The sequence below is a fragment of the Neolamprologus multifasciatus genome, chromosome 7, assembly GCF_963576455.1.
Source record: "Neolamprologus multifasciatus chromosome 7, fNeoMul1.2, whole genome shotgun sequence".
Taxonomy (NCBI): domain Eukaryota; kingdom Metazoa; phylum Chordata; class Actinopteri; order Cichliformes; family Cichlidae; genus Neolamprologus; species Neolamprologus multifasciatus.
Window position 1 is genome coordinate 54,557,282 of NC_140445.1, and position 25,241 is coordinate 54,582,522.

The window sequence follows — 25,241 nt, forward strand, 5'->3', positions numbered from 1 at the left end:
TTTATTGGCTGTTGGAGGAGGGGGAAGGTTGTAATTTCCCATGTGCCGAGTCACAGATAGTTGCATGCTAGAAAATGGGCTGGGTAACCATTGTGAGCGTGATTAGCATCTGGAGCTTAGATAATTAAACCTTGGCTGCTCCTCCAGTACTCTTCCAATTTGTAGGTGATTTACATCCAGGTCTTATCGCTCAAACTTCTTTTTTTTTGTTTGTTGCGTGTTTCTTAACAGTTTGAAGTTATCTCTGTGGCTTTTAATATATTATGGAATAACCTTATGACTGTTGTCCCAGGATGAGTCAGTACTAGCACTGTGGTGAGCTGTTTATTATGTGGCGAGCACCATTTGTGTCACCAGAGTGCCGAAATATGCACACTTCATCATCAGTTAGTTTCATTTGATTTGAGTGAGACTCACCAAAGCCTCTGATACATGTGAAAAGCCCTGTTGCATTAACATTAAACTGTATTTAAAAGGCTAACAACGTAAGCGCTGGAGCAGCTTTGGCACGTTTCGGCTCATTTACCACAAATCACATATCCTGTAAAAGCCCGACCCACTGTTCGCCCATTAGTTTTTAAAAGTATTTTCATTTCGATTCTTTTGTGTCGACCTTTACAGCAACCGCTGGCTCCTGTTTATTTCACTGCAGTGGTAAAATCAGCATGCGGAGACTTGAAATGTGCTCGAAATAGCAACTCTATCATAACGCAGTGATCCCATCAAGTTATGCTTTGGCCCGAGTTACAAAGTTTGTGTTGAATTTTAAAGACGCTGGAAACCACAAATGGGTTTGAAAACATGCAATCATGTAAAACAGCAACTAGGCTGCTGGCAGGGTGATGCGTACGGGCATAAAACCATGGACTCGTTCTAAAGGATGAATGCAACCACCTCGAAGTCACTCACTGGTTTCTGGTTTCTCGATTTATGGCCAAAACAGGTTTAAACTAGGTTTATGACCATCGCCATCTTGATTTTCCTGGAGCGATAATTTCTTAGCAAGCTTGATCAACATACTGCATATATAGAGTATATAAATGCAGCACGTAAAAAAAATCCTGTCATTTCACTCACCTAAAATTCTTAGAAAAGCAAGCCATATTATATGTCAGCTTATTCCTGCAAAAGGCACTAAAACCGCAATCAAGGTCAGCCGGTGTTCTGGGAATCCATCCTACCTGCCAAACCATCCTACCTTTGTGAATGTGACCTACAAGTATACTTTAACAGCTAAAATTTAGTAGCAAATCGTCCTACCTTTGTTAATCTCAGCTAGAAGCATACTTTAACAGCTAAAATTCAGTGGCGAACCATCCTACCTTTGTGAATATGAGCTAGAAGCATACTCTGACGGGCAAAATTAAGTGCCAAACCATGCTACCTCTGTGAATGTTACCTACAAGCATACTTTAACGGGTAAAATGAAGTGGCAAACCGTCCTGGCTTTATGAATATGAGCTACAAGCATACTCTGATGGGCAAAGTTAAGTGGCAAACCGTCATACCTACTTAACTTTGTGCTGGAATTACTATGTGACAGCAGAAATGTGCATAAACTACTTACGGTAGGACGTTTTGCCAAAGCAGGATGGTTTGTCAGAACACCGGTCCAGTTCATGTCTGAAATTAGCATAGATGAGACCTAGCAGGCTGCTGTGTGCTACTCCTGCCCGTATCAACACTACTGTCAAAGCAGCTACAGATCTAGCTTTAAGCCTTAATAAAATCCAAAAAGGTGCATTAAAAATGATCATTTCATCTCTGAGGTTGGGTATTTTTGACTGTCTTGTGATTATTTGGTGGTTTTTAAAGTATCGTTGGTTTCATTTTCTAAGCCCTAGTGGCTGGTGCTTGCATGAAAACTGGAAAAATGATCAACTGAAATTGTCTTTAAAAAAAGCACAAATGTGGATATGGTTCGTCTGACGCTCTGCCTCTGTTTTTGCAGGAGAACGGCCTTTCCCATGCACCTGGCCCGACTGCATTAAGAAGTTCGCCCGCTCTGATGAGCTGGCCCGCCACTACCGCACCCACACGGGGGAGAAGAAGTTCGGTTGCCCCCTTTGCGAAAAGCGCTTCATGCGCAGCGACCACCTGATGAAGCACGCCCGGCGACACTCGGATTTCCAGCCAGGAATGCTGAAAAGACCCCACGGCGGCAGCGCCACACGTCCCAGCTCCCTCAGCGACTACAGCCGCTCAGATGCCTCCAGCCCCACCCTCAGCCCAGCCAACTCGCCTTAAACTGAAACCCGGTCGCACTTTTCTGCCTCGAGACTGTGAGGCCCGTGTTTTCATCATAACACTTTTGTTGCACAGTTGTCAGCTAACCCCCTTCCCCACCCTCCCCTTTGCTATTTCTGCGCTTGCTGTGGTGTACCATAATGTACATAACTGCTTATTGTAGTGCAATTACTTGCGTGATCCTAAAAGAAGATAATGCCTTTCCCAGATGGCAATATCTGCATTCAGTCTGTGTGTTTTTTTGGCTTCTGATCACGGCTACTTGTTAAATGTACGGTCGCAGTCAGCTAAACAAGGTCTAGACGAAGAAAAAAAAACAGACACCCTGACAGATCTTCGAAACATTTTTGTTTTGTCTGTTTGTTTACTTTTGCTTTGATTTTATTCAATTTATTTTCAACTTTTTGAAAGGGTTAGGAGAAGGGGTACACACACACACACACACCTCAGGATTGAAGACAGTTGTGATTTCTGTAAGACCACAGTACTTAACAGTACTCACATTGACTGCACAATATACTCATCACTTTATTCTGAAATTCAACAGGGGTTGAATTTTACGCCCTGCTCAGGGATGGCCTTGTTAGCTTGAAAGAATGAACACGGTGAAGAGAAACATACAGTTCATATATAGCAGCCTTACACTCAACACAATTTGCACTCTTTGTTTTCTTTTTTTTTCTTCTTTTTTTGGCTCTCATATTTGAAAAAACTAGCCCCGCTGTCATGTGTAACGCATACACAAACATTTGTTTGGGGAGGGGTTTCATATTTAATGTGATTGCTGTGTAATAATGGAACAATCAGAAAGGCCCCGCCACAGAAAACAAAACCCAAATCTGTTTCTTTTTTGCAATGTTAATATCTATTGACATTACACTGGGTTAAATGTGTACTGCATGAAATGGTTGTGTGCAGTGTAAACTGTGTGAATCTGCACTGTAGAAGGATTGGGTTAAGAGTTTTCTTTGTATTTATGAAGTTAGAGAAACGTTCCAACCACAGAGACAGTCAAGTTTCAAAGCAGCTGTTCATGCTTGAAAAGGAAGAGAGAGAAAAAGAAAAAAGAAAAAGCCGCCTCATCGGCCTACATTTCACTCAAAACGGACACAAAGGGACTTAAGTTGAAACAAGGTTTAGCCGTCTCTCAAGCACATCGGAAAAAGTACCAAAGACAAGAATGAATGAAAGCTTTTTATTCAGTCCTGTAAGCCACCTTTCACTGAGGCCTCAAGCTGCTGGTTGGCAGTATTGCAGGTAGAGCCAGATGCCGGCTCACTTCCCTCCTCCTGGCTCTGCCTTTTGTGGCTTTCCTGGAGGAAACAGCTGCACCCAAAAGAAGCAATTCACAGCCTGCAGGAGGGGTGCTCGCATGCCATTCCCCAGGGAATCCTTACTCATCTGGCTCTACCTGTCCTGTCAAAAACCGGTAAAAGCTCCGAGCCTGCTAAATTGCGTAAGGTTGCCCGACTTGTGGGTCAAATGTAGGCCACCGTGTTAGGAAGGCCTGAGCTGGGCTCTGCTGTGACATTGCAACATTGAGTACAGAAGGAAGAAAGCAGCTATCTGCTGTAAACAGGCAAGAGATGGCAGGCCCTGATTAAAAAAAAAAAAAAAATTAAAAAAAAGGAGAGGTTTATCATGAGCTGAACAGCACAAAAGAGGAGACACCCAGTCGCAGACAACCCCCATTTCCTTCTCCTTCCCCAACTCCCCTCCTCCCACCAACTGTAGAAACAGCCAGCAGAAAAATGGCTGTAATTAGTGGGCTGATCCAAACTATAGGATAAGACTAAAAAGTCTATGAACAACAGTTTAAGCAGTGTGGGTGGGATGTATCCAGCTCCATCCCGAGCACAGACAGAAACCCCTGCTGCTGAGGAGTCAGATTTCACAATTCCAAGGAGGACGTAACAGCTCCAAAATTCATAAATCGGAGGTCTCAAACAGCTGCTTTCAAACTTCTTTCTCACAACGAGGGGGGCTTTTTAAAAACTTGTTGTCAAAACATCTGAACCAAAACGAACATATCAGCAAAAGTCCAGTGCTCACCAGCCTCACGTCGTCCTGCCTGTGAAGCTCAGATGTCCCGTGAGAAAGCTGACTTGTGTTTCTAGACAGACATGCCTCAATAGGTCAGGCGAAAGGCACAGTAAACCTTCCACGGAAACAGGCACGGCTATCAAAACTGCTGCTGCTGCGCCGCCAGTCTGTGTTATGCCTACATTTTCCTTTAATGCTTCAGCACTACAGTTGGAAATATGGTCAGCCTTTTAGCTCTGTCCCGTCAGACCCTTCCAGGCCACTGTCATCACGAATCGCATGCGCTAGCTTCATCGTCTTGCCCCGCAGTCCCGTGCTTGACACTATATGCATGTTAACTTTGCCTTGAAAGCGTGGATCTTTCTTTCTTTTTTCTTTTTTTTTCCCCTTTGAGGCAGTCTGGCAGGTGGAAGTCCATGAATGGCAGACCTTGTCCCCCTCGTTCCTCACAGCAGCCATCGCTCTTTAAAGTTGTGATGAATCAGCTCTGTCACATTCTCGAGAAAGAAAACAGCCATTATTTCGATCGAATGCAGTAGTTTTCTCTCGCGACGCCACGTGCAGCATAATTTCTCTGCCAGATGTTTCAATGGGTTTCCAGACTGCAAGATGACACTTTGAATGCCACTGATCAGCAGCTCTGAGTGACAGAAGAAGCAAGAGGGTTTTACACAGAAAAGAAGGAAAAAAAAATGCTGATTTTCACAAACTAATTCTTGATATTGCTGTTGAACGGCTTTTTTGTGTCCATTTTCTTTTAAGTTTTAGGTTTGACCTGGTTTGCAGAGTAAATTTCTCTTGCAAAAAGCAAATATATTCTCAGTTGCTCACCCTCAAGTAGGTTTCAGTAATCAGCTCTTAATCCATAATCTGCACATTTTCCTCAGGGTTGACATCTGCCAAGCAGATATGACACAGTTTGTGGATTTTGTTGTAACATCAGTTACCGCACAGATAAAGTCTGCCAGCCTCCTCTGGTGGTCCTGGGTGCTTAGTGTTCACTGCTGGTCAGTGTCCGACCACACTGGAAACACAGGAATGTCTCAGCACAGGCTCGGCTCCTGCCTATTATGTTGTCATAAACCTACAGTCCCGCTATCGAGCACTCTGGAGTGAAATGTCCCTTTAAACACCTTTGACCCCTTAGTGTCAGTGGACTGTGTAAGGCAAACAGAGCTCCTACCACCTGAATTAAAGCGACTGTGACAGTGTAATCATCCCAGTATATCAATCCATCCAGACAGCACCGGTGACATAAAGGCGTCCACAGGCAGTTTCTCAAAACTTTTTCTTCTCACTGTACCAAATGTACTTGAATAATTCAAAAGAAAAGGCCATTGAACACAGTTTTGTACATGTCCATTTTTTACTGTACTTGTGTTTGTTGTCAAATAATTATTAACCTCTCTGTAGAAAGATGTATAGTCCGTGCTTTTCGTTTTTTTTTTTCCTTTTCGTTTTTCCGAGATTTTGCATTGTCTTCAGGTCATTTCAGCTTTTGAATTTGGCGGTTTTCGCAGAGCAGTTCAAAGCACCGTTGATGCGGAAATCTCAATTTTAGCTCCATTCATGGGGTTCATCCCTTTAATCAGGAACAACTAATACTTTGTTGATGTCAGGATGCAGGTTATTGCATTTAGCCTGTCGTCCAAAAAAAGGAGAAGGAAGAAAGAAAATGAAAGTTTTAGGTTTGTTTGGGGTGATTATAAGTAAAGAAACTTACTGACCTCTGTGTAAGTTGGTTTCAGATTTCGAGTGGCTATTTTTCTTTATTATTTTCAGAGCTTTCCATAAGAATAGAGACCACCGCATTGTGAGTTAGCAATGTAGTCTTAATTTTGTTTTGCTTTTTTTTTTGTCTCATGAAATATTTAAGGTTGTATATTTATCAAAACTCATACCTCTTGAAATACTTTTGTTGTACTTTAATATCTTTTCAAAACATCCATCATGTAGCTTGCATTTTCTTGACGAGTAGCACAAATATTTGTTGGTTTCATTTGTTCCTACTTGAATGAAAAAGTAAAGACGGAGAGACTTTTTTTGTAAAAAAATAAATGAAAGAAAGAAACAAAAAAATAAATAACCAAAACACTGGGCTACATTTTCTATAATCATTCGATAATGCCAAGTCCTGCACATACATCCTTGTAGATGCAAAAAAAAGGTAATATTTCAAGGCATTTAAAAGCTGATTTTTCTGTTACAAAAATCTTAAAACATCCTTTCTCAAGCTCATTTTCAACTTTTGCTCATGTAATGTGGGTGATGTCATCTGTAAATTACTACCTTATTTCAGCATTTCTTAATCCAGCTTTATGATTGTTATCCCAGTAAGAATCGAGATTTCAACACCCGTGAGAGCAGAAGGACTTGCAGCCGCAACAAGATACTAACTGTTTACCAGTTAACATTTTCCTCTTGATTGTAACATATATAAAAAAAAATGAATTAAGTGTTGCCTAGTGTGTGAACAACTAACAATTTTATTTAAGGAGTTCATGTTAAAGACATCAGTATATCTCACAGAACTCTTCGTCACTGATCTCGAGCATGACGCGATGCAATTGTGTGCCAAAACTATAACGATAACTTCATAAAGAGGATACAAATGTTAAGGGTAAAAAAGAAAAACAAACAAAAAAACAAAATAGCTACTATCAGACATTAAACAAACATGTACAGTTTTATAAAGTGTGACACGTCGTTATGTAATGTACAGGATTTAATAAAGCAACGCTGCGTATTTGATATGTAGGTGTTCTAAGTTAAATATTTCTTTTCCGCTTTATGTAAACATTTTGAGTGTTTAGCTTTGTTTTTGTTTGGTTCTTATTTACATTTTTTTCCCCCTTTTCTTGCTGTTCAGTACTCAAGCAGTGTATAATGGCTTAATGCAGGTATTTTCTTTGACAAAATCAGTCTTAATGAAGACAGACGCCCAACCATTCCAAAGGATTGACGCATTGCATTTACTATAAATGTGCTGCTTGCATCAACCCAATGCATTTTTTTTCTTCGGTTATGACTAGAAGTCTGTCTCAACTGTGAGGTTTTACACATTGTGAGTTGTGCACAAGGTACGTTTCCTGTTGTCCCAAATCTAACCCCTTCTTTCTTCTTTTTGGGCTCTTTGTGCTTGGAAATGTTTAAAAGTTAAGGATGAATAAAGTCTGTCTTAGGCTTTTTTTTTTTTCTTTTCTTTTCAAGAAGCAGCCATAAAAGTATAAAGTGGTTCTTGATTGTTGTTACCAAAGGCTTTGAAGGAAAAGATGAATGTTGCAGTAATTGTGAATCCAACACCATTTGTACTTCTGGGTTCAGTTTTACGTGCTGTAATTGTCGATCAGTGGATGTTGTGCTCGATATGGACCTCCTTTCGCTCAAGTAAGCGACTTTATTTTGTTTTTGTTTGTTTTTTTACAGCGTAAAAATAACTTGATGAATCAAATCCAATTTATTCATAAAAGTAAAAGATAATTCAGAATTTGTGAGTGACAAAAAAAAGAGTGGTATGTTATGAAAAATTGCAGACCATATTTGTTGGTGGTCTAAGCTAAGCTGATATTTCTGCCCTTAAAAGATTAATCTGTTCTAGGTTATACAGCTCACAGTGCTGTCAGTGACCTCACCTTGAATACAAAGAGGGAGCCTCTCACCAGCCTTTTGGTTCTGTTTCCTGTACCTGTTTGTCCTCAGTGTACCTCCTCAGTGTAACGTTGCTCTCTTGATACCTCTGTGTGTCCCTCTCTGCCCCTCACCATCAGTTGCCTGTTGTAGTGAATCCATGGTGCTGCTTCCCCTCTAAGCACCAGTATAATCTATATTGTAAATAACTCTCGACTCAGCTATGGCCAGTACATTCTTCAATGACCTCATTCTAACCTTCAGGTGTCACTTTTTTTTCTCTCACAGCAAACCAAAATCACTACATTCGAGTATTACAGTTGTACATTTACTGGGATTCTACACACATCTAATGTGCTGGTCTTAGCTGCTCTGCTGTACCTTTTTATGGCATTATTTTTTACATGTTAGACAATATATTGTGACCATGTCCTATGCAAATATGAAAATTAACAGATTGTTGAATAATGTATGTTGTCATAACTTGTATGCATGAAATAGTGAAGTTTACATTTGGAAATAAATTCATAAAATAAGCAGCCATAATTTGTTTCGGCATACTTTCACTGTGTGACTTTTTATTGAACTGCAGTCATGGTGACCATAATAGTAGGATATTAAAACAAGCGATTGTGTAACATTTTTACTAGTAGAGATATTAATTAAAGGAATGGCTTAAAATTTCATGAAATAGTCTACTGTTAGTGCCCCAAAAGATGACAGCACTGTCAGGTCTCTATGAAGCTACTCCCTGCAAACAGTTAGCTTAGCATAAAGGCAGGAAACACTGATCGTATATAAAAGATGGGCACAGCTACCCTATGGTGGTAGCTTTTTAGCAACTAGTGTCTTGGATGTTTTGGAGAAAGAAGTATAACCATATTTAGACACGAGGGTGGAATGCTAAGTAGTAACATGTTGCTGGTAAAACGAAGTAGCTAGTAGCTACTAGCGTGATCGGTTCAATTCTTTGTTTTTCTTGGTTCAGTATGTAGTCCATCTTTTTTTGGGGGGGGGGGGGGATGAAAAAAATCTTAATATAAAATTTAAAAATATAAAAAATGCTGGACTGTTATTTATTAGGTATTGGATTGATACCAAAATTTGCAGTATCGCACAGCACTCTAGGATGCAGCGTCACAAACAGTTAGCTTGTGGGCCACTACTGCTTGGGCTGTTGTTAGTTGTGGTTAGCTACAGAAAAGAGCAAAGTGATAATATGAAAAGAGCTTAAATTTGTTTTTCATGCCACATTTTTTAAAATGTCTTTGAGCTTTTCTTCGTGCGTTTTCCATTTCATTCAACCAACCAGCGTTCAACCTACGCATAGTGTCATCCAGCTTGTTCAACAGGCTGTTGGTACCTTGGAGGACTCCACACAAGTGCATTTGTGTTGGTTGCATACCACTTTGCGTAGACTCTGTGTAGGCAAATACCTACCCAAATGCAGTCCCATAAAACAAACATTAGACAGCAGGGAAAGGCTTTAAATCTCCTCAGAACCCTGAATTGGATAGGGGGAAGAAATGGATGGAACATTGTTAGGGCAATTAACTTTTTTTTATCAGTCAGGTAATTACATTAACACCACAGACACAATCAAAAGGTTTGGTTTAGTGGCTTCAAATGAGCTCAGGTCTCCTTACTTGGTGATTGACTTGGTTTTGGTGCCAGACTCAAGTGGCCATTTCAGAAAGTGCAGTTTTTGGCACCTCTGTATTTTCTTTGTTTTTCACACCTGCAGGCTGACAGGACTAGACCTGCAGGCCTGCACAATGCTATACTAGGAAGTCTAGCATTGTGTAAAGGTAATATAATGCACCCCTCCAGCTAATAATGCATTAAATTATATGCTTGTCATTCCTAGTCTAGGTATAGATATATCAGAGAACTAGATAAGCAACTATTATCCAAGATTAGCCACAAGCTGAAGTGAGCGCTTCACTGCTTATAAGTTGAATTTATAAGCTGAAGCTTTTATTTACTGAAGGGAGAATGTCTTTTTCTTTTCCAGAAACACATTCCTCATTTTCATATTGGCAAAATCCCTTATTTAAAATTGCAAAGTACTGCTAACGGCACAGAACTGTACAAAGCTTTTTTTTTTCTCACCAGCCTGTCATGCGCTTGAGTATTATTCTTATAACAGGAAGTACACCTTGTTCCCTCATTTCACCCATGCAAATATTTACTGTAACTGCTGGGGTATCAACAGTGGGTGGGGCATCGAAAGCTGGGGACTCCTTCCTTCCTTATTGTGTTTCAGACCAAATAGATTGTGAACCGTGTGAAGTTTCCTGTACACACACATTCACACAGTGCACTTACAAGAATGGACAATCTTCCTGGTGTATTTTAAACACCACATGACACAGAGAAAGCAGACTGCCTCCAACCTTCTGCATTTTACTGTTCTGCAAAAACCCTGCCAATATCTCTTTATCCCACTCTTAAGCTAAGTTTGCCAAACAACATCAGCAGAGATCACAGGCGTGGCCTTTCCTGCTCATACTGAATCGTGCTGAGTGAGACAAGAAGGAAGAGGAAGAACGCAGGCATTAAAATTCTTGATGAGGAGCATGGTGTTCTCCCTGCTCATGCTGTACTCCTCCCGTCTCCGAGCAGGTTGGAGCTACCAGCACACCACGCTATGCAAGCAGACAAGCTGCCACCCCTGGCACCACCGCGCAGTGATGGGGCATCACAGCCGGCATGTTGCTTTTTTTTTTAAAGCCTGTTTGTCTGGCAACATGAAGGCCTTCTGCATAGTTCAACATCATGTGTTTATATTAAACTCTCTCCCTTTTTTTCTTCTTTGGATTGTTTTATGCATTGAATAAAGGCAGGGAACTACTGTCAAGGAAAACTGAGCTCCTACACAAATCCTGCATCTTTCCACATTGTTGCAAAAGTCCTGCTAATGCAAGAGTTGAAGACGCAATGGCAACTAGTAACTGAGTTAATTCACACATATCTCTGTGTTACAAGAACATCTCAGGTGACGGCTTGGGTAAGGCACGTATTCCGTGTCGCTCAATCACGTGTTTGCTCTCAAGATGAAACGTTGTCTACTTCTTAGTGTGTTATTTTGCTACAGATGCAGGGCAAAGTATAGACAGCTAAATGAGTAGCAGGAGCACATATCTGCTGCTGTTACCCTGCAGACAGGATGTGGGGGTGGAGGAGTTGGTTTCGCTTTGACTGATTTATCATTTTAGTCGCACCTTTTCTTTGGATTATCTGCTCTAGAGCATCAGGTTTCCAGATGAAATCCTGCTTGCTGAGCAAACTTTGCTTTTGTGCCATCCGCGAGTTATTTTCACCGCGGTTGCTCAGTGAAAGTGCAGGACAGTGTGTGAGAGAGAAGGAACACAAGGATGAGGGGGCGGTTTTGGTGGTGCTACCCAGCGCTGATTGGCGCTTAGAAACACTCAAAGTCTACGGCGTGGGAGGCACTGCAGGCTGGAAAAGGGTCTATGCTCCACTGAGGTGTGTGGGCATCACTGACTTTGAGAATCTATAAAATTACTCCACAGAAAAAAAAGAGAGGAAGAGATGCAGTCAGCAGCAGCAGCAGCAGCGGGCCTAATCACATAGTAGCCATGTGTGTGTGTGTCTTCCTACATGCCAAACCCCAGAAGGCAGCCTGAAGGGCCATGTGATGCCACCCACTCTCAAGTGCAGTGCATGGCAGGGCTGGCGCTAGTTCTTGCGGAGAGCGGGTGGGATGAGCTCAGATATTGGAGGCTGGCACTGGCTGAGAACAAGGCTTAGCTTTGGGGAGGGGGTGGTGCTGTGTGGGGCATACAACTCACTGCAGCAGAGACATCAAAGGCAGCAGCCCCTCTTTGAAACAGACCTGAAAATACTGCGAGGTGCTTCCAAACTTGAAGAGAAGTGTGCAGAGAGGATTTAAACACTCAAATTGCACGCCCATGGATATGCATATTTGTCCCACATTTTCATTTCACCATCATAATGAGACAACTGCTTACCCAACAAAAATCAATATTTATGGACTATTGTGTTCCTTTAAGGTCTGTAATGGGCTCTAATTATACTGAGGAAAGAAACCGATGCGTCGGGGTGTTTTTTAGCATGAATCGCAGTTAGAAATGAGCTGAGCGAATTTGACAACATGGAGGCTGTGCAGTTTCGAGAGAAAAAGCAGGCCTGCCAAAATCTTGCTGTATGCCTGATAGAGCTCTTTGTCACTTTTGAAAACCAACAGGGGGGTCTCTCCAAGGACATTCTGAGAAGATTTTATCCAAGAAAGAAGACAATGCCCTCTGTCTTATTCAGTACTTGCTCATAATTCAAGAGCTTGGGGTATAACTGCTGTGATGACAGAGGCCCCTGTGTGTCATTGTGTGACTAACACTGGGCATCACGTGGAGATGTAATTCATCTTAAAGACCTGAAAAAGTCCTTTCATATTCATATTCATTTCCCATTATTAGCAGCCACAGTCCAAAACCACAGAGCAAAAGCTGGAGAGGTAAATCCATCCCACTTCATCATCGACTCAGTCACGAGACTATACACTCAGAAGTATGCAGTTCATCCCACACATTAGAGGACTGCTGCCCACCCTCACCACCAACTCCAGCCTGCTGCTACTGTACAGACTGTGCACATTTTAAAAGCCCGGTTTTGCCTCATTATAGGAAAACAAGGGTTTTATATTTAACATTTTTAGTGTATTTCATAAGTCTGTGAGAAACTGCAGGCACTGATTTGTTTGCACTTTAAGTCACTCTGACAGGCATTTGTTTCTCTGATGTCTTGCGGTTGCATTATGGTTTAATTTCAAAGACTAAGAGTAAAGCTCTAAGGTCATACGTGTTGCTTTGAGGTTTTTCTGACACAAGCGTTGGACAGCAGTGGAAGAAACTGAACTCAAACACTGGCTCTCTGTGTGAAATGAGCTCTTGTTAATTGGTAACAGCTTCTTAATGCACTGGAATGAAATCTTTCTTACTTCACTATTCTCACAAGCACCTCCTGCTCCGTGCATGTAAAGATTAAATTGAGCTGTAATTAACTTCATCCCTACATTGCTGTGATGACAAGTAAATCTCTTTGAATATCCTTTGAGTCATTTTGTGTGTGTGGTGTTTGATGTTGCTAATCTTGATATATGACTTATGGCTCACGTGCAGAAAGCCCTCATTGGATTTAATCACTGAAGGCGGGGGGCACTTCTCAAGAATGCGCTTGGAGATTTTTTTTTCGCTGTTTTGTGCCATCCTCTTCAGTTGCTGGGTGTCAATCCTCTTGCCAGTGCAGGCGTGTCTCTGGGGGGGATTACAGCTCCGAGCCTCAAATGCTGACCTATTTTAGAGTTCACTCAAGAATCCCAACTCCATAACCCTGATTTCGGTGGGAATTTTCCCCTCGTTGTGTATAGATTGACTCATTCAAAAAACGCTGACTCATGATTCACGACCTGTTTATGGAAAAAAAAAAGATGCCTTTGTTTAAAAATAGGCGAGACTGCCGAGTTGTATTGTGGAAAATGTCAGAAAAGACCGATGAGTCTGACCCACATTATCAACCAACGGTAAGGATATTTCAGGGCAAATGTTATGAGAATTCTTTTAAAATGTTTTTGCCAGTGTTTATTTGTCATCATAAAGTTCATAAAGTTAAAGGGCACATTCTCATGTCAGGTAAAGACTTTATTGGTGAAGTGGATGTTGACAAATTTGAATTTTAGTGCCGATAAGGCAACTAGCAACTTATTTAATAGGTCAGTGTCCTACATTTATAAACTATGAGTAGCTTATTAAAGATAAACCTGATGAAATTCCTTTGGTTCTCATCTTGAGCTACAATATATTTAATAATAATATTTTACTCTTGTTCTTGTAGAAATCAAGTCTCCCCACTTGCCAAGGTGAAACCTTCAGATACAAATTCTGCGCAGTTACTTTAAAGTATTATCTAAATTATATCTAATATTGAGACATAAAACCCACATATAATATCACTGGTCAGCTCTGACAAAAGTGAACTGAACTGTTCAGTTTAGGATACTTTGTGTCCTATATCTCCCTCTCTCATCAGTTAATCTGTAATTGAGAAACTGTTTAACTCACCTTTATTTGGAAAACTGATATATCGTATCTTCAGTCGGTCAAGTGCAATTCTTATGTGAAAAAAGGCTTTTGAAAGACTAAGTGCATCCTTGCTGCTTCCATAGGAATTCAGAGGGTAAAAGTAGAAGTCATGTGCTGCTAAACAAATGTATTTGATTAACTAAACATCAGTAAGTGTGAGCACCTCTATAAGCGCTAAATGTTTGGCAGTTTGTTGGTCGGGAGCATTTAGGTGCGAGTTAACGCAATGGAGAGGAAGAAAGAACAACGATCTCAAAGAAGCATTCGTTTCTGCCCATCGGTCTGGAAAAGGTTATAAGAGCAAACTAGCTGAAGTCCATCATTTTTCACTGAGAAAGAGTATTCACAAGTAGAAAACATTCAAGACAGTTGCATGGCGTCCTGGGAGTGGATGTCCCGAGAAATTCAGAGAGCGCAATGCTCAGAGAAACAACAAAAAACACCTCTGACTCTACAGGCCTTCATTAGCACGTTAAACAGTATAATCAGAAAAAGACGTATGACTTGTATGACTTGTATTGAGTAGTTGCTAAAGAGCTTTAAAAATACCTTCTGGAAAGTTACGCTTTAGAGAGGAGACCAAAGCAGAGATGTTTGGCAAAGACAGCGTATTGGCACGAAAACCTCACATCATCTGTCAAGCACGGTGGAGGATGGGTGATGGTTTGAACTCGTTTTTGCAGTCACAGGACTCGGGCAGTCACTAAGTTGACCACAAACTCCTCTATGTACCAAAGTATTCAAGAGTTTAATGTAAGGCCTTCTGTCTGACAGCCAAAGTGTGGCTAGAACTGGATTGTGCAACAGGATGTTGCATGCCCCAGCATAATACTTGCAAGATCCCAAAGCACAGCAGTAAATCTGCAACAGGATGGCTGAAGAAAAAACTCAACCTGACAAATGCAAACCTCGAAGCAACCTTGAAATGAAGATTTGGAAAAGAATTCTTCCACAGTGATGTGACAGACTGATAAAATCACAGAGAAATTATTGCTGCTAAAAGTGAATCATAGGTTTTCTTAGGATTGTAGCACTAATATGCTCATCTACCAGTTTAGGGACGTTTGGTAATTCTAAGCAGTGATTATGGCAGGATAAATCTGGAACAGTTTAAATGATAAAAGGGAACCAAACCAAACATCCCCTGCTTTTATGCCTCTAGAAAGCGGACCAAAAGGTTAAAAAAAAAAAGCAAGCAGAAACTGCATGTAGAGCAGATTCTCATACATGACTCCAAACTTGAACGCAGCAGTGAATAAAAATATTCTTAAGTCTCAAAATGTAATTTATCCGTCCAGATTTCTCCCGATCACTTTTTGGATGCTAACAAAAATAACACAGACACACCACATTTGTAACAATAAACTATTCTTTTTCTCATATTTACATTCGTACCTAATGTGCAAATCAATAATTTAAAGTAGTGTAAAACTCTTAAAGAAATACAAAATCATATCTTACAGTGGAGAGTCCATGAACTAGTCGTCACATAGAAACAAAGAGGAGCAACACTGCAGTGTGTACAGGAGAGAGACAGAAGCAAACTGAGAGAGCAGTGGACATCCTTGGCCAGGACACACTAAGTTAAGGACAGCATGGTACATTATCCAAGCATCACCAGAACAAACAGCAACACAAACACTGCGTCTTTACAGTAGTCATGTCAAATGAGCAGAAAGCACTTGGAGGCCTGGGGTTTCTTTTTTTGTTGTTGTGTTTTTTTTTTGGAAAAGCCCCTCTGATTGGTTAAAGCACTGATGATCACAAAGGCTTGTGGTGCTCATAGCAGCAGGTGCTTCTTTTTAACGGCCTCTAGATATGGAAGAAGAACAATCTCACACTGGACCGGTGACACATCTATACTGCATGTCACCACATAGTGCTAGTAGCATGATTGCACATTGTGTTGTGTTGTGTGTGTGTGTGTGTCGGGGGCAACGGACATGTAAAAACACTTCAGACAAACACACATCGACCTGCTCTCACTACCCGCAGTTCTTCTCATCTAACACATTTACCAAGTAGCGCAGTCAACAGCAACTCAGAGAAACACACCATAAGCACTGCATATTTGAGAAGCAAATCATCCTATGCACATTGTTCAGTGTTTGGCACAAAAAAAGAAACATTTTGAAAATCTGAACTGTACTTTTTTTCTTTTCTTTTAAGAAGCCAGTTTGGCAGTGCTTGTGGACTTTTAGGAGGTTGACTACGGGCAAAAATGTGAAACAATGTCTTACACAATAGTTTGAGTCCAATTCCGAAACGGCAAACCTTTGCAACTTGGCTAGAACAAAGGTACACTTCACATATGAGAGTTTTACATTTCATCCTAATCCGACATTACAATCTAGAATGCTTACACATTTCAATTCCTGTAGTTCAAATTGGTTTACAAAAGCACACTGACGATCTTTTACAATGTACAAGACACAGTTAACCTACAGTAACTATATTATTGGTGCATAGACAAAATTGAGAGAGGGTGTAGCAAAAGAATCACCAATTTATTGCTTGAAATTCTAATATTATTCCCTCATTAGATTTATATTGATTGCAAAACAACTACAAATTTTTTTTTTCCACAGAGATTTTGAAGAACCGAGCAGAGGTATTGCATTCAAACTGATTAAAAGAGATAAAATGTTCCTTCCTGACGAGATGCAAATGTTCTGCACTTTGAAAAATAAAGAAATTTCCTTTCCACATACAGAAAGTTACATCACAGAGATGACTTTTACTCTAAAACAAGTAAAAGACTATATTGAATGAGACAGAAGTCAAACAAAACTACGATATCTGGCCAAAGCTGCTCACTGTTTCAAGTTCTGCTTCCCCCATCATAAAGTAATAACCTTTACTAACAAGGGAAGGGCGACGGGAATACACAAGCATTCTTCAACAAAACAGGATAATGTTTGCCATCATGTTATTCTAAATGCAGAGTGCAGATGGTGTTGTTCCCTCAGGTCTCCTGCAGACTTGTTGACGAGCTGAAGTAGCGGTGATGGCTATACAGGCCTCTGCATTTTGCTCTCCCTCTCCCTGCGTTTCACCTCCTCTCTGTAGCAGTAGGAGCAGTAGTTGTCTGTCTCTGGCCTACCGTAGAAGGAGCAGTTCTCCCTCTTGCAGCGGCGCTGCTGAAAGCAGTACAAAGGGCTTCCAGAGCTCCGCCCTTTGGTTTTATCTTGGTTGAGCCAGGTGTGAGATGAGTTGTCCTCATCGGCAAACTCAAGGCAGTCCTGAATGTCTCCCGCATCGAATCCATTGGTGTAGGTGTGGGACTTGTGTTCGCCAGGCATATTGTAGGACAGCGAATCTATGGTGTTAACAGTGCGGACCCCTGACAGGCGAGCAGGGCTGTAACTCTGGGATGAAAGTGTGCGGTTCTGCTGGGGGTAGGTGGCGCATGTCTTTAGAGTGCCCACCACAGGCTTGTAGGGGTCATCTTGGAAGATGGAGGATTGCATGTTGACATCTTGTAAGTGGATCACGCTGTGCCTCTGGATGGGCGGTGTATGGCTGTAGTGGGCAGACACAGGAACAGGCCCAGGTCTCTTAGCACCAATACTGGGGGAGGAGTAAGGCGCAGGGGTTGGGGCCGGGTGCGAGACATGGTGCAAGGCTGGAGGTGGGGTGAGAGGAGGGGCCGGGACAGAGGCAAGAGGCGCCGCGGGAGTGGGACTGTTCCTGCCCTGCATCTTGAGACCCAGCGGGGGCTGGGAGTTGTTATAGGGGTGTGTGTGGTGAGGCAGGATGGGAGAGCAGCTCTCCGGAGGTGAGCTGTCTGATCTCTCCCTCTGGAAGACACTCTCATGCTCAGGCTTCTTGACAGCTACCTCATTGGTGACAGCGGGCTTCTTTTCGGCCTCCTTCCTTTTCTGGTCCTGCTCCTGGCTGAAGCGCTCCTGGGCGTTTGTCAAGTAGTAGCTGATCATCTCTTCGTGGAACTGGTGTCGATGGCTGGTGAGCAGGAGTCCTGCAAAAATGAACTTACGCTCCCCCTGCATGGCAGCCCGTAGGATGTTGAGGCTGAGCTTGACATCGGTGCTGTATTTCCAGTTTTCCAGGGTCTTGTCCCCTGAGCCTTTACCTGCACTGTCCTGTCTCTCAGTGGGCGAGGAGCTGGAGGGTCTGTCTCTGTCCGTAGGGGAAGGACTAGTGGCCTTCTCAGAAGAAGTGGAGCTTGCAGACTGGCCCGAGTCCTCCTTGCTTCCCTTGGTTGACTTAGACTCTTTTTTCTTTGCCTTTTCCCCTCCGTTCTCCCCACTGCGACCTGAGCCAGAGTTAGATTTGTTCATTTTGCCATGAACAAGGCCACCCAGACCTCCCATGTTCTTCTTCAGCTTGATTCCAAGGGTTTTGCTGAAGCTACCTAGTTTGTTGGCTACAGAGTCGGCCCGGCTCTTGTCTTTGTCTTTTCGCTGCTTGTCTTTATCCTTCTCCTTGCTTGGCTTGCCAGTGTTGACGTTAGAGTTGCTGCCGACAGACTCGCGGTCAGAGTCCATGGACTCGGCCAGAGACTGGACATCCTCACCTGCGGAGGCTGTGGGAGACTCTGGCTGAGCAAGGGGAGCCTGCACAAAGACACGCAAACACACACGACTGAACAGTTGTTCAAATTTCACCTCTGGATTAGCACCATGAAGATTTAAGGGGAAAGCTTGCCGCAAAACTTTACCTACATATTTTCAGTGAGTCCATCTGAATTATTGTGGGGTTGACCAGTTTTTGCCTAACAGAACGACACCTAGACTGCACTCGCCTTGTGCCTCCATTCTATTAAACCGAAGAAAGACTTATCTACAGATGATTTTCCAAAAATTAAGCAAATCGTGGAAGGATAAACAGCACTACAGACCAAATATGCATTTTTAATTTTGAGGTAAACTTTCCTTTTCATGTATTCCCAATGAATTCCAAACAAAAAAGACGAAGAAATCAAACATGTATAATTGCCTGTTTTCTATTTTTTTTTTTATAGCCAGTAAACAAATAAATGTGTAAGATTATTGCTTTCTGAGAGTAAATAAAGCCGACTGATTGGACTCTGGGGCTTCCAGAACATCTGGAATAGAAGAGTCCCTGCATAGCGCTAAATTAACCATGACAAACAAGACACACTTGTGTGAAGAAGAAGAAAAGGTTACCCTTGTTTCAGATGGAATTCGGATCCATGTTACATTCATGTAGTTGTGCAGCAGGTTTAGTTTGGCCTCCAGAGACAAGATGAGACTGGAGAGGGAGGGGAAAAAAACACATGAATTAACAACAAGCAGCGGTTACAACACGTGTGTGACATTTGTGACATATGTTCACCAACATTTTGTGGCACATGTGGGTGTGCTATAGCATTTGTAGAAAATACTGACAAACTCTTTGAGCCATCTTGCACGAACGTGTTTCATTGTTCAAATGCAGAAGTGGAACCACGGCGCAAACAACGCCCACAACGTATTGAGGGCAATATAAAGTCTTTTCTGCTTTGTTCACACTACAGCTTGTTGGGAGGATAAAATGACACCCTGACTGACAGGAATGTGAAACAGAAACTTCTTGCATAAACTCTTTCTTCAGCTCAGGCTTTCGCTGTTTCAGTGAGGCTCTACCTACGGGAGCCTCACAATTTGCTCTTCCAGTGCTCTCATTCTTTTAAAGCGACTTGATCCTGAAGTAAATAATCTGAATTAAATCCTCCACATAGCACCTTGCAGGTGAACAGGCAGGACTCTCCTGACCTGCAGGTTTTACCCTCTCACGCCTTGTGACGCCGTGCGCCTTGTCGATAAGGATCGCCGAGTGATATACTGTACAGGACTTACTTGGCTAGCTTGGCATTATCATTGTCGTCCCTCCCCCACTCCCAATCTCTGCCGGGGTCCACGGCAAAATGGAGTGCCAGCAGCTTGTGCTCCGAGTCGGTCAGAGGGATAACAGCTGGAAGACATGAGATTATCAGAACGTTAGCTTGGTCCAGCTTTACCACTGGAGACAAAGTAGCATGCTACCACTTCTCTCAAGGCCATCGCACTGTCAGAGCGAAAGCAAGCGGCACCGTAATGACACACTAGAAGAATACCACGTTAATGATCCCAGATGCCTGTCAGTGTGGGGTAAAGTATACTGGAGGTGTATTCACGCCGTCATTTATTTTTCAGGCAGAGAAGTGACCATGACCTGTGACTGTCATTCAACATGACTCATTCAAACACAGAGGGGCCTCAGTCAAACTTGATTGTTTATGATGTAATGCAGACTGGCGTGTTTAGTCTAGTCTAAACAGACTTTTATCTTTTCCACGAAGAAAATGAAAGGAAAGAATTTCTTTATTATAACTAGGGTTGAAACTGGTCTGGAGCCCCAAAGTGTTTTTATCATATAATACAACTGAAAGTTCTAAAAACAGTGACCAAATAGACATTATGGTGAGACTGTTTTATCAATTACTGCTTCCAAAATCATGACTGAACGTGCAATCCCAGCTTACACGCAGAAATACAGATGTGCTTACGTGTCTGCAACACTGAACAAACTCTGGTCAGACTGCTCTTGCTAGCTTTGTTCAATGCTCTCCCATTCTTACATTTACGTGGCGTAGTGTTAACATTACCAAAATGAATAACAGCCCAAAACGACTAAAATAGGACCAACCACTCTGGAAAAGAATCTCAGAAACCCATATTGTATTCATAATAGAACAAAGAAAACATATCAAATGTTTAAACTGAGAAACTGCACTATTTTAAGAACTTTTTAAATTTGATGGCAGCAACACGTCTCAAAACAGCAGGAACGGGGACAACGCAAGGGTGGAGAGCCAAGTGGTACTAAGAAGAAACAGCTGGAGGAACTTTTTGCACATAATTAGGTTAATTAGCAACAGGTCAGCAGCACGATTTAGTATAAAAAGAGCATCTTAAACAGCCAGAGTTTCTCAGAAGTAAAGATGAGCAGAGCTTCACAATCTGGGGGGAAAAAGAGGTGTCGACAAATTGTGGAATAATTTTAGAATAATGTTCCTCAATGTGAAATTGTAAAGACTACAAATATCTCATTATCTACACGACACGATATATTAAAAAGAATCATCACTGGATGCCTGTGATCTTTGGACTCTCAGTTACCACTGCATTAAAAACAGACATGGAAATCACTATATGGGTTCAGGAACACTTCCAGAAATCTTTGTCTCCACAAATGGAGGTTAAAGACAAACACATGCAAGATCCTCTGGACTAAAGCGAGCCCTCAGGTTTGATTGTATAAGGTTGCATTAGTGTCTATGGAACTGCCAGCTTGCACATTTAAGGCACCATCAGTGCTGAAAGGTATTTACAGCTTTTAGAACGTACGCTCCAATCCAGATGACATCAATTTCAGCGAAGGCCTTTAAAAATGCCTACTGCATCTGTTACAGCAGCATGAATCCCAGCGCTGAACTGGCCAGCCAGCACTCCAGACCATTCACCAACTGCAAACACATCTGACGTATCATGAAACAAAAATATGACAAAGATGACCCAGGAGTATTGAGAATCCTGTATCATACAGCATTCCTCTCCCAGAAGTCCAGCAGCTGGTCCCCTCAGTTGCCAGACCGGATGTTAAACAGTGGTAAACATGGCTGATTTTTGGAAGCGTTGCCATCAAATTCAAAATGAGCTAAGTTTGTCTTAAAACAGTACAGTTTCTCAGTTTAAACACTTGGCCTGTTTTCTACGTTCTATTTCTAGTTTTCGAGATTTTCAAATCATTGCATTCTGGTTTTATCTGCACACAATCCAAACAATTTCAGAGCTTGATCGTTCTACATTTGACTGAAGCTGCATAAGCTAAATTTGGTTCAGTAATAGACTGCAATCAGACACAGCAGCAGAGGATAAGAGCCGGAGTGCTGAAATAATTCCATTCATGCTTATCTGATATGATCAACTACTTAGAAGCAGGAAGAGGTTTTCAACAGTAATCACTGGACACAGAACATAAAACAGACACCTACCCGGCCTCCTCTTGTGGCAAATGTGCTTACAGTGTGTACACAGTGCAGGCATGTACAGTACTTGTTTTGGTCTGAGTGTGTGGGTGCCTTTTAAAACAACCGTACATAAGGAGGACTAACTAGACCTCGCTGGCCCACATGACAGCTCTCCTCAGGCTACCTAGTGTGGGGGTTGTTGTCCACATGACAGCAGAGAGAGGCAGGCTGTTCGGGCTGGGGACATTCCAGCCTTCACTGTCAGACCCAGATGGAAGACGCAGTCTCCTCCCTGCTTCATCAATTCTTCCACTGCCAATAGGCTACTCTGCTCTCCAGGCTTTGCGGAGACACAGATACCAGCAGCAACTGCCCCTCCTGCGTCCCTGCACGTCAAATCCTCACTCTGTGCCCTCTTGCGTGTCTTTTTTTAAGTTCATATGCATAATGAAATGCACGCGATTAATCATGCCAGGTGTCAAAATACTGGTGGGACATGCATCCTCGTGACGCTTGAAGCTCTTGAGACACAATTAGTCCAGCCACACCCACGCCAGCGTTAACCTGATCACTCATATATATCTGGCACCATTAGTCACAAATAAATGCCTGCTGGGTAAATATATTAATAAGAGCACTGATGACAGACATTTGTCCTTAGAGGTCACCGCTGCCTTTGACTGCTTGCAAATCACAACATATTAAACACAAATTTAAAACAAATAAATAAATGCATGACCTATGCCTGCAGCCGCACCGTCAGGCGGTAATGAGCACTGGCATGGCAGCGCTGTAAGCTGAGAGGAAAAGTGGTTTTCTTCATAGATGTTTTTTCCTAGAATGTCTTGCCCAGAAAAATTCAGTCATAATCGCAAACACACACACACACAGCCAGGCAGAGGACAGTGAACCAGCTCCCACTCAGTTCCCACTCGGGTCATACAGCAGGCAGCGGAGGTCTGCGAGGTGCCGTCCGGGCTCCCACGATGCAGCTGTCCGTCTTTCTCGCCATTCCAAAGAGCTGTGTGTGCTGTTGTTCCCATTTGGGCCTGGTCCAGATTTAGAGATTCAACATTGCCAGTTGAGCTCTGGGGGACTAAAGTGTGCTGTAATATATTTACTCTCCCTGTTGGCAGCTTTGTTTTGCTGTCCTTGAATGACCCAATTCCTACTTTACGGATGGATGACATCACAGCGCTGCATGGTATGCAAGCTGTGCACTCAGCAGCATCGCTGATAGCTTGCCTCGCTTTGCTAAGTTTGCAGTTTGATTCGGGGAGATACGAACATACAAAACTTGGGTGTGACATGTAAGGAAACAGCTGCTGGAAGTTAAAAGTCAAATGAAAATCACTTGATTGGTCATAAACATATTTGTCCTTCTTTTTTGTTAGTCAAACAAAACAGCAGAATAAGATGTCAATGTGGCTTCTCCGACTTCTCTTTTTCCCCTCACTTAGACAAAGTCATCTTTTACAAGGTTTGATTGGCAGCAGAAACACGGAGTCAATGTTTCCCTCTGTTTTGAGATTCAAGAACAATTTGTACCATCTGGAAAATGCACAAATTTCAAATTCCTGACTTTGGTCACTCTGCACAGCTGCAGATTTAAAGGGCTCAATTCACCAGGGTAAACAGCAGTCATGCATATAAACAAGTCTGAGCCTTTTCCCCCCAAAAATCATGGTGGATAATAGAAGTGAATCACATCTGAAGCAACACAGAAAACTAGAATAAATACAATTTTAATGGCCATTCCCATATTGTTATACTTTATACTGTAGGCACAATGTCAAAAACCCATGTTCACATTTTGCTTTCAAGGAGCCAGAGCTTCTTGTGTTTTTTTAAAAGTGGTCTTGAGCAATAGTTGTCCAGGCTTTCTGAAGGTCTTTCCATTTTTTGTTAGACACTAGCTGTTTGTTTACTCTTTTTTTAATCAAATCCTTATAACTGACCATTTTCAGAGGAATGTTTTTTTCCTTTGTTACGCCACTTAACGCTGACCTGTGAATCACTCAAGCATAAAAAAAAGGCATCAAACAAGGGATGAACCAGTTTTGTGTCTACACATAACAGACAACTTAGCAAAGAACTTATTTTAAATTGTATTTTTAGGCACTTTGTTGGTAGCAGCCTGTAATTTGTTCCCATTTCTTACCAAACACCAAAGATAACGCAGTATGAGTACCATAAAATAGCAATTTTGCACCAACAAAGTACAAAAGAGCTATTAGGTGAAAACTTGATGTGTTTTGGCATAGTATGCAATGTGTCCGTAAAAAACTCTCAGAAACTGGATGAGTGGAGGACAAAAAGAAGAAGTGACAGGCTTAAAAAAAAATCCAGTGAACGGTTTCTGAAAAGTCAAGTCCTTAAGAGACAGGAAACAAATCCAGGCAACAGGTCTTACAATGTGACGAATCTAAAATGTAAAAATCTGCACAGAGGTCAGGTGGAGGTTCTGTCATGGTTTGGAGCCAGTGGTGTTGGTGGTGTTACTGCCAGTGCAGTAAAAACATATATGCATAGAGAAGCACACAGTGGAAATGAATGTGTCATGGACTGACCTCACCAGAGCCCCGGCTTCAACATTATTGAAGCAGTGTAGGATCATCTAGACAGAGCTGAAGAAAAAGCAGGAAATATCCAAAGACCAGCTTTGAATGAACTATTCCTGAAGACTACTTTTTACAAGAAAGCTTGCCTAAGAGAGTTCAGGCTGTGCTGAAGAATAAAGGTGGTCACACCTTTATAGCTATACTGTATTTCCGTGTATGTTTGCACATATTTCAATACGTCACTGCACCTACGTATTTCCCATTTTCTTCGCAAATATAAAGAAATGAGGGGTGCTTCAAGACTTTTTCACAGTACTGTATACTGTCCTTTTTTAATAGATGTGAATCTGGAGAGAAGCTGTGTAGTTAAATGACACTGTTTTGTAGGTGGTCTTTGCATAAAAGTTGTCCATTTACTTTTCATTCAAGAGAGTGTTAGAAGTGTGATGATGTGATGCCAAAGAAAACCTGGAAGTGTTTTGGTTTTAGGAGCAGAGCTTGAAATAGCTCCAGAGTTTTCCAGAGGGTCAGTTCCTCTCATAGATTTTTTAGCCACAGAAGCACAAACAAAATGATGAAAGACAGCAAATGGCATCTACTGAGGAGCTAGTCATCATTACACAGCTGGTAACCATAGAAATGTGCACAGGTCTCTAGGTTCACCTG

General features: G+C 42.0%; 2 protein-coding genes across 2 annotated transcripts in view; one reads left to right on the forward strand and one right to left on the reverse strand.

Annotated features, from left to right (window-relative positions):
* klf13 (Kruppel like factor 13) overlaps positions 1–6,968 on the forward strand; it is a 17,654-nt gene extending 10,686 nt beyond the window's left edge. Inside the window, exon 2 of the mRNA XM_085167810.1 lies at positions 1,952–6,968. Within this exon, the coding sequence (XP_085023936.1) occupies positions 1,952–2,247 (296 nt within the window). The 3' untranslated portion in view covers positions 2,248–6,968. The remainder of the gene's footprint in view (positions 1–1,951) is intronic.
* Positions 6,127–25,241, reverse strand: part of otud7a (OTU deubiquitinase 7A) — a 51,310-nt gene continuing 32,195 nt past the window's right edge. Inside the window, exons 11-13 of the mRNA XM_085167797.1 lie at positions 19,862–19,976; positions 19,190–19,274; positions 6,127–18,616 (exon numbers count right to left, since the gene is read on the reverse strand). Coding sequence (XP_085023923.1) covers positions 17,051–18,616; positions 19,190–19,274; positions 19,862–19,976 — 1,766 coding nt within the window. The 3' untranslated portion in view covers positions 6,127–17,050. The remainder of the gene's footprint in view (positions 18,617–19,189; positions 19,275–19,861; positions 19,977–25,241) is intronic.